This window comes from Equus asinus, chromosome 1 (genome assembly GCF_041296235.1).
Source record: "Equus asinus isolate D_3611 breed Donkey chromosome 1, EquAss-T2T_v2, whole genome shotgun sequence".
In the NCBI taxonomy this organism is placed as follows: Eukaryota; Metazoa; Chordata; class Mammalia; order Perissodactyla; family Equidae; genus Equus; species Equus asinus.
The window spans coordinates 106,521,660-106,536,511 of record NC_091790.1 but is presented as its reverse complement, the minus strand read 5'-3'; the positions used below and the strand labels follow the sequence as shown (position 1 = coordinate 106,536,511).

Genomic DNA, 14,852 nt, shown 5'->3' with positions numbered 1-14,852 from the left:
TCCGACAATATAAGAAACGTTAAAGAATTTCTTTGCTCACTCACGTAGAATGCAATGGTCAGGGAATGTGACTCACCAGCCCAGAAGGACAAGAAGGTGAATGCTTCCAGCAGTGACATCCTGTCTGCCAGGCTGTGTCCTCAAGGAGAAGGCAGGAAAGTGGGGACCTGATGACTGGATGCCTCAGGTCAGTGGCAAGTGGGCGTGGCCTGAACTGGGGAGGGGGAAGGAAGTGGTGGGTCAGATGGGACCTTGGCCTTTAGTGCTGGCTGCAGGCCTGAGGTTACTGATTTCTGTGGGCCTCATGCCCTGCTGATCTCAGGAATGGGCTAATGGTCTCCTTAGGGCTCTTGGGGTGAAGGTGAGGTGGCCATGGAGGCGGATTTATTGCTGTGGAAATGGGAAGGGTTTCTACTTGTCTAAGAGCTATTTTTATGAGCACTTTTTCTCAGCATATTTTAAAACATCGCTTGTTTAATAAATATTAACTTTTATAATCTCAAACATTTAACGAGCATTTTCTATCTGTTAGGCTGTTTTTCTAAAAGAAAATGTTTTGTACTTTTTTAATCTTCAAAGCAATCATATGATAGGAATATTTGTAGTTTTCGTTTTATAGATCAGGAAAATAAGGTACAGAGGAGTGATGTCACTCAATGAAAGTCACATAGGTTATAGGTGGGGGATACTGGTGAAGTTACTCATTGAAGAAACTCAGAGAAACAGGATAAAGATGAAAATAAATATACTCATGATCATGTCACTAAGACCCACAACTATTATCATTATGATATTTAACTTCTAGATCTCTTCTTTGTATATATATGGATATTAATATGATTCTGTTGACTGTAAATATATTTATAAATTACATGTGCAATACGTATAGCATTTTGCATTATTCTTCTTTCAGTTCATACTATATTCTGAGAAATTTCCCACATCTTTGAAGCATTTTTTTAATGCTGCTATTCCCTATTCATCTCTATCACTTAGAAGCTGCCCGACTCTGTGCAAATTTATTAATCTTTGTGCCTCAAATCCTTCATCTGAAAATGGATGCAATAATTATACCCATCTCAAAAGTTTGTGAAGATTAAGTCACCTGAAGTATCTAGTATACTCTCTAGCATATAACAAATTTTCAGTAATTGTTAGATATTATCACTGCTAACAACATTTTTTTAATTTAACTTCCCCATGCTGTCAACCATTTCATGTTTCCCCAGCTTTCATTGTTAAATGCTTTGGTGACCATTTGGAATTAGAAACCTTAGAAAGCAGTCAAATATTATTAGCATTTCATTTTTCCACATTTAGAGAATTTTTTACCTATTTTTCTTTTTACCTTCCTTCAGCTAAGTTTCTTCACTTGCCTTTTATGATTTCCATATGGTTTTCTCTGGAAAAACTTGTGTGTGTTAGAGCTCCTTTAAGCCTTGGCAGGGCTCTTCCCCAAAACTTATGTCCAGCTCTGTCACATATCGTGTGGGATCAACGTGAACACAGACTGGCTTGGGTTCTCCTGAGGAGAAAAGAGAGAAAGAAGCTGACTCGGTGGCTGGGTTCTTCCCAGAGGCAGCTGCCCTATTTTCCCTCTTTTCCAACAAACACCATTTCTGAGGTGATCAACACTGAGAAACTGAATGTCGAGGAGCAGAGGGCAGTGACCCTGAAACTAGAAGAACCAGAACTTCCTCTGCACAGGGGCAGCAGAAGGAGGAGGGGACGTGTACTGATGCTCACCCTGGGTCAATGCTTATGAGCAGGTGTTTTAATAGACGAAATGTTTATCAGATGCTCCAGAGCCTGGTTCATTTTGTTGGCATCGATGTATGACTAAGGTAACACATGCAATGTTGAGTACTGTACATGAATATATTTACCCTTTTTTCTACCGTCGACAGATATTTCTAGTAGTACCATTTTGACTGTTAACTAGAAAGAGAGAGAGAATAAAACAGATTTTTCTCTGAAATACTCAGAGGCAGCATTAAACAATTTGTTTAGGTTCTCACATAATCTGAACAGAAGGACGGACAAACTCACTAGCCCAGAGAAAAGGGCAGATGATTGCTTGTAACTGGACATCTTGTCTACCCAGGCTTTGCCTCCAAGGATGAGGTAGAGAATTCAGGATGCTGATGGCCAGAAGCCTCAGGTCAGTGACATGTGTGTGTCTGTTGGTTTCAGGGAAGGAAATAAGTGGGTCAAACAGAAGTCACCATCCATGACATTTCTGAGGTGCATGGTTTATCTGGAGAACATTTGTCAGCTTACGCAACAACAAAACAGCAAGTTCATTTCCAGATATTTGGATAAATAGACAGACAGGTAGAAATAGATATAGTGACGGAGATGGAGATGGCAATGGAGATGTGGAGGGAGACAGAGAGAGACACAGAGATAGAGATAGGTGTATCTAGTGGAGAGAGCAACATTGGCAATGTCCTTGAAGGAAGGCTTTTCTTGACTAATTGTCCCAATTATTTCATACAAGGGGATAAAGACAAAAGTGAAATTTAATTACAGGTACTAATAATTAATCTCACTGAGTCCTTACTCTATTCGAGTCTTGATGCTAAGCATTTTTGAATCATCATCTCATAATTCTCACAACAGTCACTGGAGTGGGTCTCACGTTGCTGGAGACGCTCAAGTCCACTCCTGTCCTCTGACTCCAGAGTTTGGCCTCCTTGATTTTGTGGTCTATGGAATGGCCTTTTTTCCCCCATATACATGTCATGATTGTCAGTTTCTCTCAAGGCTCTGGATTTTAAAGTCTAATTACTGGATTCAAACAATACTATTTTTCTTGGTTCTTTGATCATTCTCTTTATCTAGACTAGTTCTGTCTTTCTTTAGGGCCAAGAAGCTTCATGGATTCAATTTACTTAAAACCCTGTATCTTGTCTACATAACTATATGTACTTATTACCTCCTAAATACGGCTTCACATAGCACATAAGACGCCTTTTTACTGATTAAAAAAGACACACCCCAAGGCAGAATAATTAGAAAAAGGCACTCTTTCTCTAGGCTGCCTCAGCCCTGCTCCCGAGCGTAGAAGGCAGTGGGCAAGGGATGGGATTTTTGTCCCCACTGGTGCCCCCTCACCCAGGCACCCTTGAGCAGGGCACGTGGTAGAACAGACACACGCTACAACTCAGTGTGTGCTGCAGGGGAGTGTCGTGACTATATGTAAATGATACATCTCATCTCTTCCTCATTCTGACATTGGAAGGAGGCGCTAAACTTACAGATTTAAAATGGTTTCTTCCAATTTGGAACAGTCTCTTTCTGGCTAGCTCAGTCTCTTTGATACAACCTTCATCTTTTCTGTTCCTCTCTTCCTCCTCTCATCCCCAGATAACGTCACTACACATGGGAGGAGGGTTAGTTCTTGTGGTCTCACTCTGCCACCCTCTGGGTCCTCACTGACTTCCAGCCCTTTACCCTGCTGGTCTCTGAGATTTGGCCTCTTCCTCTGAATTGGCTGGTGCAATAACCAGACCTGAACCACCACCAGTGACACCATGCCTTGGGATATGAAGTTCCCACCCTGCAGCTTCTCATCCCCATCCTGTGTCCACTGCGTGCACTGGTCGCCTCAGCATCTCTCACCTTCTTAGAGACCCTGAGAGGCCTTTGCATCTCCTACATGTGAAGCCTGTGGGGAAAATCAGAGCTGACTCAGGCTCATCTTTGCAAATACCTTCCATTGTTCTACCATGGCAATATTGGGGAAAACCAATATCAGCCAGATGTTCGCAGATTCTCCCTCCATTTGTTTTCGGTTTCTGTTGAAGTTTCTAAACTTCTTGATTAAGACCTTCAGAGACAAAGCAACCAGAAGTCCCTTCAGCTGCTGTCTCCCCACCATCTCACAACAAATCACAGCCAGAAGTGCTACCCCTCACTCTTGGGGTGGATGCTAAATTTGCTGACATCACACCCCTAGTTTTCTGTGTATAGCACCACTAGTAACATTTTTGTTCCTAGTTTGTGAGGCTTTCCTTTTGACCTACACACAGGAAATTTGGAAATTTAGAACATCCCTTCCTTTTTTGGCTAAATTGTCTTTCAAGCCTATGATCACATGATTAAGTCAAAAAGTGAGCTTGTTCTGGGCACAGCCACCATCTCCTCCCACGGGTGGTAAATCTCATAGTTTGCCTAAGTGGAGGAAGGGCTACACGGGACACGACATGTGGAAGAATAAAAATATGCTGGCTACAAATTTCAAAAGCATTGTGCTCATTGCACATTTTGATAGTCTACTTAAGTCCAGGCCATGAGGTTTCAAGGCCTCCCAGTGGTGTGCCCCACCCATGATATTTCCTGCTAAAGCAAGTTCACAAAACAGAGAAGATAGGCGATTTTCATAGCCTTTCCCCTCCACTAGGGACAAGGCTTCTAGGGCAGATGGTCCAGAAAGAGAACTCTACCAGATGTGTGTCTAAGGTGACCATTACGCCGTTCTTGTGTAACTATTCATTTGGTCCTGACCAGGATCTGCAGGGCTGGGCAGCAGGTCTACAAAACCCATCTTTGTCCACAGATGCCAGAGTGTATTCTCATAAAGTTAATAAACACTAAGGGTATTCAAAGTGGCCCAAAAGTATAATTGAAACAACATGGACTTTTTGTTTAGACAGATGACTGGCCCTCTCTAAGCATCAATTCTGTCTTCCATGAAATCAGTTTATTTGCAGAGTTTTGATAATGATCACGTGGGCTTCTGAACACATACAATATTTAGCACATTGTTTCACAGCCACTGGGAGCTAAATGCATATGAATTCCAATTTATTCATTGCCAGCACCTTCAGCCGGAGCTTTTGACAATTACTGGAAATCCCTAGGAAATGAAATAATGGATGTTACCTTCTCTCTGAGATAATCAGGCCATTTCAACATAAAAAGTCTTTAAGTAGGGGCCCACAGCAATAGGAAATTATGTCAAACCAGACATTTGGGGGTACAGTTATTGGCATCTGCGGAGGTACCATTGATGGCCATTAGAGTCCCCTTCCTCATTCCTCTGATACTGAGATCAGCATGAGAAACACAGGAACCACTGAAGGCTGATGCTGATTTTTAGCCAGGGCTGAGGTCTTGACTCAGGACTGAGCTTGTATGTTGGGAAGGATTTGGTCACAGTCATGATAAGGGGTGTGTGTGCTTGTTATCTTGGCTCCAATGATACTGTAGGCTCCCAGGGCCCAATATATTAGGTCATCATGTCTTCTTCTGTGAATTTTATATTAAAGACTAAAGAGGAGCAGACAGAATTTTTTGCACCTCATTATTGCAGTTCTTTGCCTGTAACTGACCTTAAACATGGGGTTTTTCTTCCAGTAAATATTTGATTTTCAAAAGCCTGGTTTGGTGTTTGTCAGCACCTCTGTGTGTATGAAAAGTTGTACCTGGAGTTATAAAAGCTCTTTCTTTCCACTATTGAAATAAATATTTTCAGGTGCTTCAATTTTATCTATCCAAATTGAACTGTAAACAAAAGAATAACATTTCCGCCAAAACCAAAATTTTCAAGAAATAAAACACTACATTTTTAAACCCTTCAACCAATCTGAGAAACAGAAGAACAACTTTACATTCAAGGAGTGAAAATAAGATAAATATTTTTAGCCACAACATCCTGTCTGCCCAGGCTGTGTGCCCAAAAAGAAGACTGAAGAGATAGGGAAGCTGGAACAGGAGAAGGAGGGAGACTTCCAAAGTGGTAGCAGAGGAAATGTGTGGCTTAGAGCCCTCAGCCCTGATCAGCCATTTCTGAGGTTGCTAATTGATCAGCACCATTTGGAAGTTTGACCCATAACTATATGACAACAAAATAAGCACTCCATTTACTAAGCTAAAAGTTATTCATGCTTTTTTGTATTATTAGGTCTTAGAACCTTTTAGGAAGATTCCTTATTATTATCACTATTTCATCAAGATTATTTTGTTGATTTCACTAGGAAAGTTGGTCCAAGTTACCCAGTCTGCTGTGACCTGAAAGACACCTTTTGACTTTTCCAGGTGAGAGTCATCACTGGTCTGTCTGCCCACCAGCCCTCAGGACACAGGTCAAACATCTCCATGACCCCTTGCACAGACCTCTGCTCTGGACTCACAGTGGCCCAGGGCCTGGGGAGTCCCCTTGCTTGGTGTGGACGTGGGAGAGCTGCCTGCTCACCTCCTCCTTGGGAGAAGAAAGAGGTTACCGTGACACTTCCAACAGCTCTCTTTAGAGAAAGTCTGTGCAGAATCAGTGTCCTCAAGGATGCTCTAAACTCCTTTTGGATCCAGGCTGGATGTAGTTCATGACCAAAGTTTGGAGTTATCCATTCTGGCCACCTTACAGCAAATCTTTCAGAAAAGTCTTTTCAGCTAGCCCCGTGTTTTTCAATTTTGATATTACTGACATTTTGGGCTCAATACTTCTTTGACTTGGGGGGCTCCTGTGCTTTGTAGGATATTCATCAGCATCCCTGTCCTCTACTCACTAGATACCAGTAGCACCCCCAACCCATAATGACAATGAAATGTCTTCAGACATTGCAAACATCCCCTGGAGGGAGGATTGCTCCCAGCAAGAATCACTGATCTGGTCCCTTCTGTTATGCATGCAGGCACACATTATGACTATTGCCTAACACTTTGGGCTCAGCCAAGATTGGGGCAAAATGAAACACTCATTAAACATCCAGAACACAGAAATTCTATTCACTCCTGAGCAATATCATTTAATGTCTTTAGCATTTTTTCTTGTCTTAGGGATTTCTCTCCCTCATCTGAGTCCATAAAACAGCAACTAACTATCACTTAGTTAGCAGCTGGCACTGCTGCCTTGCTTGACCAGTTGCTACCTGTTACTTTCATATATTCTGTGCTAAATTTCATTCTTCTACACCAGCCACATGTTTTAGTCATTGTGTGATTCCCCTATGGCATAAAGCGTGGTACATTCCCTACATGAGTGCTCCTTAAATATTGGTTATCATTGAGATAATTCATATTATAGATCTCATTGGAATGGATGAAAGACGTTAAAATGAAACTATAATTCTTTTTTTTTAATTTTTTTTTCTCCTTTTTCTCCCCAAAGCCCCCAGTACATAGTTGTATATTCTTAGTTGTGGGTCCCTCTAGTTGTGGCATGTGGGATGCCGCCTCCGCATGGCTTGATGAGCGGCGCCATGTCCGCGCCCAGGATCTGAACCAGCGAAACCGTGGGCCGCCTGCAGTGGAGCGCGCGAACTTAACCACTCAGCCACGGGGCCGGTCCCAAAACTATAATTCTTCACTTTCATATAATGTCTACAATTTCCAAATCATTTACATCTATTACCTTACTTTAGCTAAATGATGATATTTTGAGGCAGGAAGCAAGTCCCAGAGGGCATGAGGGTGTAAAGTAAGCCCTCTCAGGTACAAAATGGTAGAACTAGAACTCAGACTTATTTCTTTTATATCAAACCCACACAGTGTGCTATAGAAATCATTCAGTGCTGCTTTTCATTCCAATTCTGCTCGTTATCACCTTGATTTATTTGCCATTTAACACTTAGCTTCTTCAACTATGTAAATGAAATAAGCTAGCCTATCTCTCAGCATCAGTTTAAGGAAGGTACATAGTACAACCACTGGCGTGACGCCAGAGTTCAGTGGACCCATGACCTTCACCTCTTTCCTCTCCTCTCTGCCTCTGTTGAAGCAGGCTGAGCACAGATCTGCTGTTGGGAGGCCTATTTGGGATTTGGGGTATGCTCTTAGTTCCTTGACTTGAATGATATCAATGGCATCTCCAGATTGAAGAACTCCCCAGCATGAGGTGCTATGGGGTCTCAACCCTGCCCTCCTAGAAGATGCTCTGTGGGGTGGAGCTGCATGACCAAGGCTGTGAAGCAGCCACACTCATCCCTCCTTCAGAGAGATCCCCCACATCCCCACTCACGGCAAACATGGGCAAGGAGGGAACTGGCTACAAATGGCCTATTTTTCCTGTACCCAAAGTATTAGTGAAAATTAATGATGGGAGAGTTTAATTCAAAAAATAATCAAGATCCGAGGCTGGCCCCATGGCCAAGTGGTTAAGTTCATGCGCTCTGCTTCGGGGGCCCACGCTTTCGCCGGTTCGGATTCTGGATGTGGACATAGCATGACTCATTAAGCCATGCTGAGGCGGCATCCCACGTACCACAACTGGAAGGACCTACAACTAGAATACAACTATGTACTTGGGAGCTTTGGAGAAAAAAGGAAGAAAAAAAAAGATTGACAACAGATGTTAGCTCAAGTGCCAATCTTCAAAATAACAATAAAAACATAATAGAGATCTATAAATAACAACATATTTGAAATTTTGGGGTGCCATTTTTCCCAAGATATGTCCTTTCACTGTCAGAAAACTTGATTACAAAAGGTATTTTACTAATCCTTCTCACTGTTTCAACAAGGCTGTATATGACAAAAGTAGAATTTCTCCTTCTCTTATTTGGCAATATCTTTACTTGAATCTTCTGGTTCCATGAAGCTTTCTCAATGATCCATTAATTTCTACTTCTCAGAACACAATACATTTCATGAAATCAAGGAATCTTTAGTTTAATGTTTTATTTCCTTTGAGGTTCATACATAGCAAATAGCATAATGCTAGTCCAATCATTATTTACTCAAATATTCTGTTTGATTGATTAATGATGTTTCATCCAATAAATTAGAATTCTCTGTTTCAACCCTTTTTGTACAGGACCGAATTCCCTCTTGGGTACATTTTTAGGAACATATTCTTCATCTTCCTGAATATACAGAGCAGCCTGTCCCTTCTCTCCTCTTTTTTTTCCTTTATTCCTGTTCTTCCTGGATCTGTGTGGTATGGTGAGAAAAACATAAGTTTTAAGGACATTTATAGTCGGCTTCAAATCCCTCCTCTGCTGCTAGCAATGGCTATGTGATCTTGGATGCTACAGTCTCTCTCTGAATACCAGATTTCTCACTAAAAACAGGCCTCAGGCCATGCCAGTTCCTCCCTGCAGCCATAGAGGAAGCAGAGCATAATGTGGCCATCTCAGCCAAGACTGTGGTTTGGTCTTTCAAACTTCTGAGCTCCAAGAGTCTCCTGGCAGGAAAACGCATCATAGTGGCCTCCTCTCTGTGTCTTATCTACACCCTCTTTACACAGGGCCCAGGGCACAAATAATAACAACCAGCACTAATGGTTAAGAATGTCTATATTTTTTATCCTCTAAATCACTAATTCCTTCCTCCATAACATCAACTCTATTTCTTAAAGATTCTAGATTATTTTTTATTTCATTAATTGTGTTTTACATATCCAGAATTTCTGCTTTAGTTTTTTCATAGTTTCAACCTCTTTGGTGCAAAGATTCATTTTATTCCTGAGCTCATTGTCCTGACTTTCTGTGTTCTCTTGTAACTTTATGACAGCTATTTTGAATTCTCTGTCCTTTAACATGTAAATATGCGTGCCTTCTTGTTGGTTTCTGGAAAATTGTCATTTTCCTTCTGGTCTGAGTTGTACCTGCAGTTTCTTATAGTGTTTTATGAACTCATCTTTTGATAGAGTATTTGTGGTAGTATTAAGTTGAAGATTCCACCTGCTACTACTATGCGGAAGCAGGAGCAGACTTTCTGGTCCCACCTGGTATGCTGGAAGCTGTGGGAGTACTATGGGAACTTGAATCAGCCTGGAGAGTGTTCAGGTGCTTGTGTGGACTGTGCTCTGTCATCATGCCTTCCTGGTAGGGTCTGAGCCAGAGCTGCTCCTTGGGGCCTCGGGAGCATAGTGTATTCCCACACCACCAAGAAAGCAATCAGAAGGGGGCTGAGGGTTGTTACCACTGCTTCCTATGGTCAGCCTGGGCATAATCTCTCTTTGGGGTTCAGCAGTACTACGGGTACTAGTGCACATCTGGATTGCGTTTGCCCTGGCTTGTGGATCTGCTACTGTCTCTACTTGTGATCCCACCAGCCAATGTCTTGGTGGGCAGGGCTTCCTCACTGGACCAAGACACTAGAACCACTCCTTGGGGCCACAGTGGCATGGTGGTCTCTCCCTCCTCTGCTCAGAAGGTTTTTATGAGCAGGCAAAGGACTGCCACCACCTCTTCCTAAAGTCATCCTGGGTCATGTTTCACTTTTGGGGTGCTCACACCAGACTGGAAAGCATTTGTGCACATGCACAGGGCTTTTGGGGGAGGGCAGGGAGTGCTCACCTATCACCACCACTTCTAAGAAGGCTAGTCAATCCACCCTCAGAGGTATAGCTCTATGTGAGTCTCAGATGTCCTGCTGTACTGTGTGGGATTCCTCTGTTGGTCAACGTATGTCTGTTTAGTTGTAGTTCAAAAAGGGGAGAAGCGCGAGGAAGAGTTCACTCCTCCACATTGCTGATCTCACTCTCATCATTAATCTCTTGACACTAATAGAGCAATGAGTGTACTGCTTGCTTGGGAGGGAGAGACAAGCACAGAACAGCAATCCCTGCCAGAAACCCACACCCACTATCTGAGCCAGCCTTGGAGCATTTCACCCAGGAGTCCCATCAGAAGGGGATTTTAAACGCCTTAAAATAACATGAAAACTCTGTAGTCTTGGTGAGTTATGTCATCTCCTTTTCCTCATCTGTAAAAAGGGACTTCAGGGGGTTGCCTGGAGAGTAAACAGGATGATGAGAGCAAATCTTGTAGCCCAGTCCCAGATGCACAGAAATGTTCAGGACATGGTGGGATTATTTTTTCAACTTGAAACTGGATAAATTGCAATAGATGATCTGTGGGGTCCACATAAAGTAGAAATTATACATAATATTACAGTTTTGGACAATCATGGGTGTATGTTTACTTGTGTATGTCTGTGTGTGTGGCCAAAGCCTAAATTCAACCACGGGGCAGGGAGAGCCAGAGGGCAGGATCAGGTGCTCCTGTTTCAGAACCAAATCCTCAGAAATTGTAAGAGAGGACATTGTGAAGGATCAGCTGAGGAACGCATCTGAAATGAACCTTTGAGAAACAGAAGTAGCCTAGACTTCCAACTTCAAGGAAGGCTCCTTTCCAGTTATGCTAATTATAACCAGGGCCTCCTGGATATTATTATGCTCATTAGTTATGTTAATTATACCCTGATGGCCAAGAGGAAAATGTATTTTGGATGGGGAATGAAGTTGTGGGCCCTTCCACACCTAGTACCAGTTCCTGAGCTCCTCTTCTATAGTAAAAACTAAAAGTCAGACCTGCTCATCTATAACCAACACTCAAGGCTCAAGTGTCTCAACATGCTTGTGTGAGGGGAGAGGAAGAACCCCTCCCCTACTGCCTTTTTCCCCTTCTGGTTTCTTTGGCTGGTCACATAATCAAATAATTAAAATTACATAAGACAGGGTAACAGGAGAACATCCAACAAAGTTTAATATGTGTACACAGGGAATTCACATAAGCATGAAGAATTCCAAAGACAATCACACAAAATGAGGTGTATATGTCTTTCTGGAGTAAGGAGAGAGAGATAGGAGCCTGAGACTTCAAATGGGGAGAAGACAATTTACAGGAAGATGAAAAGAGTTAACACTTAGTAACCAATGGGGTCCCAAAGATGTCTTTTGATAAAAGGACCCTTGCTGGATGCCCTCTTGTCTTCTACACCTAGAAATATCTATGGTATTAGCTCCTTCCTGGAACAGACCCTTCTATCTTAAATTCTTTTAGGCACTTTGGGGGAAGGCCAAATATTCTTTCTGAGTCTTCTGAGCCTTGACTATCTTCAACTCAAAATATTCCCCATGCCAGAGTGGAACATCTTGGGGAGTTCCGCACTGAACCCCATCACAGGTTTTTTGGGTGTGCTGAGTTGATGAGGTGTTGGCCAATATAAAGCAATAGAATTCTTTGCTAAAAGAGCATTCCAGGGCTATCAGTTATACCTTCTGCAGGTGTCTAACAAAGCTTTGGTAAATGTTAAGTGGAAACAAAGTGACAACTGTGGTGACATCTGCAAGGCAAAAGGACAGGGGAAAAGAGACTCAATATAAACAGTGAACAATTTGGTAGTGAGAAATCTGGTGAACTGTTGTCTTTCTATTTTTCTCTATTGCCAAATTTGTTTTTTCTTCTCCCTAAAGCCCCACAGTGCATAGTTGTATATTCTAGCTGTAGGTCCTTCTGGTTGCACATGTTCCTAGATATTCACCATTAAGAAAACATTACTTTGGGGGACAAAATCCACAACCATCTATTGTCTTATGAAAGTAAATTGTATTTCATGCTGTCAACATTCAAAACTGAGTTTCTAGGGGCTGGCCCCATGGACAAGTGGTTAAGTTCATGCACTCTCCTTCAGTGTCTTGGGGTTTCACAGGTTTGGATCCTGGGCATGGAACTAGCACTGCTCATCAAGCCATGCTGAGGCTGCATCCCACATAGAGAAAACTAGAAGGAGTGGCTTTACTAAACTTGCTTATTAGTTCGAGTTTTGGTTTTACACGTGTGTGGATTCCATGGAATTTTCTACCTACAGGATCAACTTGTGCGTGGACAAAGAATATTTTACCTTTTCTTTTACAATCACTGGATACCTTTAGTTTCATTTTTTTCTTGTTGCAGAATGTAGATCCTCCAATACAATGTTGAACAGAAGTGGCAAGAGCAGACATCCTTGTCTTGTGCCTGGTAGTTAGGCAAAAGCAGTCAGTCTTTCAACATGCAGTGTGATGGTAGCTGTGGGTTTTCACAGATGCCCTCTATCAGGTTGAGGAAGTTCCATTTTAGTCCTAGTGTGTGGACAGTTTTTATCATGAATAGAAATTGAATTTTTCAAATTCTTTGTATGTATCTGTTGAGATGATCATCTGGTTGTTATCCTATGTTCAGTTAATATGGCATATGACATTTATTGATTTTTGCATGCTAAATCAACTGTTGATGTGTAGGATAAATCGCAATTGGTCATATTTATAATACATTGTGTATGTTTCTGAATTCAATTTCCTAATATTTTCCTGTGGATTTAATATTCCTTCCTAAAATGTTTTCTAGGTTCTCCAATGTAGCATTTTCCCTTTATACTACATCTCAGATATTTTGTGTTCTCTCTTCCTGAGTGTGAAAAACCCTAGTTGAACGTCACCAATGGAAAAAAGGGACAGGAGATGGGGTCTCCCTATTCAAGGTGGACATGGTGACATCCACTGCTGTCTTCACTGAACAGATAATAAAGAATTTATTTATTGTAATACTTCACATACACTGCACCATATCCTCATACATTTAGTAGCCTGCCTGTGGCTAGTAAGATAAAAGAATGATCCCTCTTGTATTCAGTGAGACTGAGTCTAATCTGTTAATGAATCATTGCAGAAAAGACTTGTACTTCATTCCTAATCAAAAGACTCCCTAATATATTGGAGTAAAACTGTTTTACTAAGCAATGTATCTTTTTATTTTGAGTCATAGAATGGCATATTTTTGTTTCATGTCTCAGATTTCTTCTGTATTTAGTTTTCAACACCATGCATTTCTCTTTTTTTTTTAACTCATAGACATGCACTCTTTGTACAATCTGAAAATAATAAAATCAAACATATCAAAAATATTACCTTTATTTTTCATTTTTTGCATTGTATGTCTGGCCAAAAGAGGCAGAATTACAAAAGGAGGGCAAGCGGGGTTCTGAATACATGTAAATGTCACCAGGCATTTTCTATCATGAAATAGTATCTTTAGCCCAAAGTGTGGTTCTGAAACAGTCTGAGTACTCCTATTTTGAACCTACCTATGAAATCCTTGCCCATTTTCCCTTTGTGTTAAGCTAATTTGAATTAAAATGAACTAAATCATATGGTGAATTACTTTTTCAAACGTGAATATTCACCTCAATGCTTCATAGGAAAGCAACTTGTCTCTTAGTTTTCTTTCATTATTCGTTGACTCATTCAAGAAAAACTCAATTGTGTGTAGTGGGAATGGTGCTGGTTTGGGTGGAAAATGGTCATTTGTGCCAATCACATCAACTGTATCTGTGTTTGACTAAGAATGGGCCAAATGAGAGAAATACAACTGGGAGTTTCACTGAGAGGCTGGGTCCTAACCAGAAGAGCTTCCCATGGAGGAGAAAGGGACTTGGAGAAGCTCCAGGATCTCCATTGGGAGTAAAACCTCAGGAATTCAATGGTGTTATCTCAGTGAGACTGTCCTGTCTCAGGAGTGGAATTGCATAACATAATGCCCACAGACGATGCCTATGCTGGACATCAGAGTATTAATTTAACCTGAGGAAAAGCTCTCATCCAGACATGCTGGACTCAATGAGCAGGCACAGCCAATCCTCATAGGAAGCCAAGGCTCACCTGGAAGTTTTTTCTCAGAGTACAGACCAAGAGGAGTAAAGTGTAAGATTTTAATGTTCTATGAGGTCAGGCTGTGAAAGCCTAAAGCATTGATCTCAACAATAGAGCTCTACTTCCCCTGGGATGGACAGTTTGAGTCCGTGGGTCTGGGCACCCACTCTCTACTATGCTTTGGTGGGTGTTGGTGAGGACATTTGCTCTTTAAGCTCCCATTGCTGAAGAGCATCTTCTAATTGAGCCCAATCACATTTCTATCTGATATTAATATCCTCTATTATGTCTTGGTGAGGTTGACTCTGACTCATTAGAGGGATTTATATGATTCAGTATATGACAATCAATTAAACCGTTGAACTCATGGCCTCTGTATCTCTATGTTCTTATGAGGGAAAAAGCACATCACTGCTGCCCACATCTAAAATTCATCCATGCTACTGGCTTCACAAGCACAGATCTGTGTCACCCTGTCCACACTGAGAAAATGAAA

General features: G+C 41.6%; 1 long non-coding RNA gene and 1 gene segment (V, D, J or C); one reads left to right on the top strand and one right to left on the bottom strand.

The window, feature by feature from the left end:
• The window catches only part of LOC106825209 (T cell receptor gamma constant 2-like), an 83,303-nt gene extending 83,089 nt beyond the window's left edge, over positions 1–214 (bottom strand). Inside the window, 1 exon segment of the C gene segment in view lies at positions 77–214. Within this exon segment, the coding sequence occupies positions 77–119 (43 nt within the window).
• LOC123285833 (uncharacterized) lies at positions 62–13,698 on the top strand. Its single transcript, XR_011501906.1, has 3 exons — positions 62–187; positions 2,105–2,161; positions 6,043–13,698. It is a non-coding gene; the product is annotated as an uncharacterized lncRNA (long non-coding RNA).
• Positions 13,699–14,852: the final 1,154 nt, after the last annotated feature.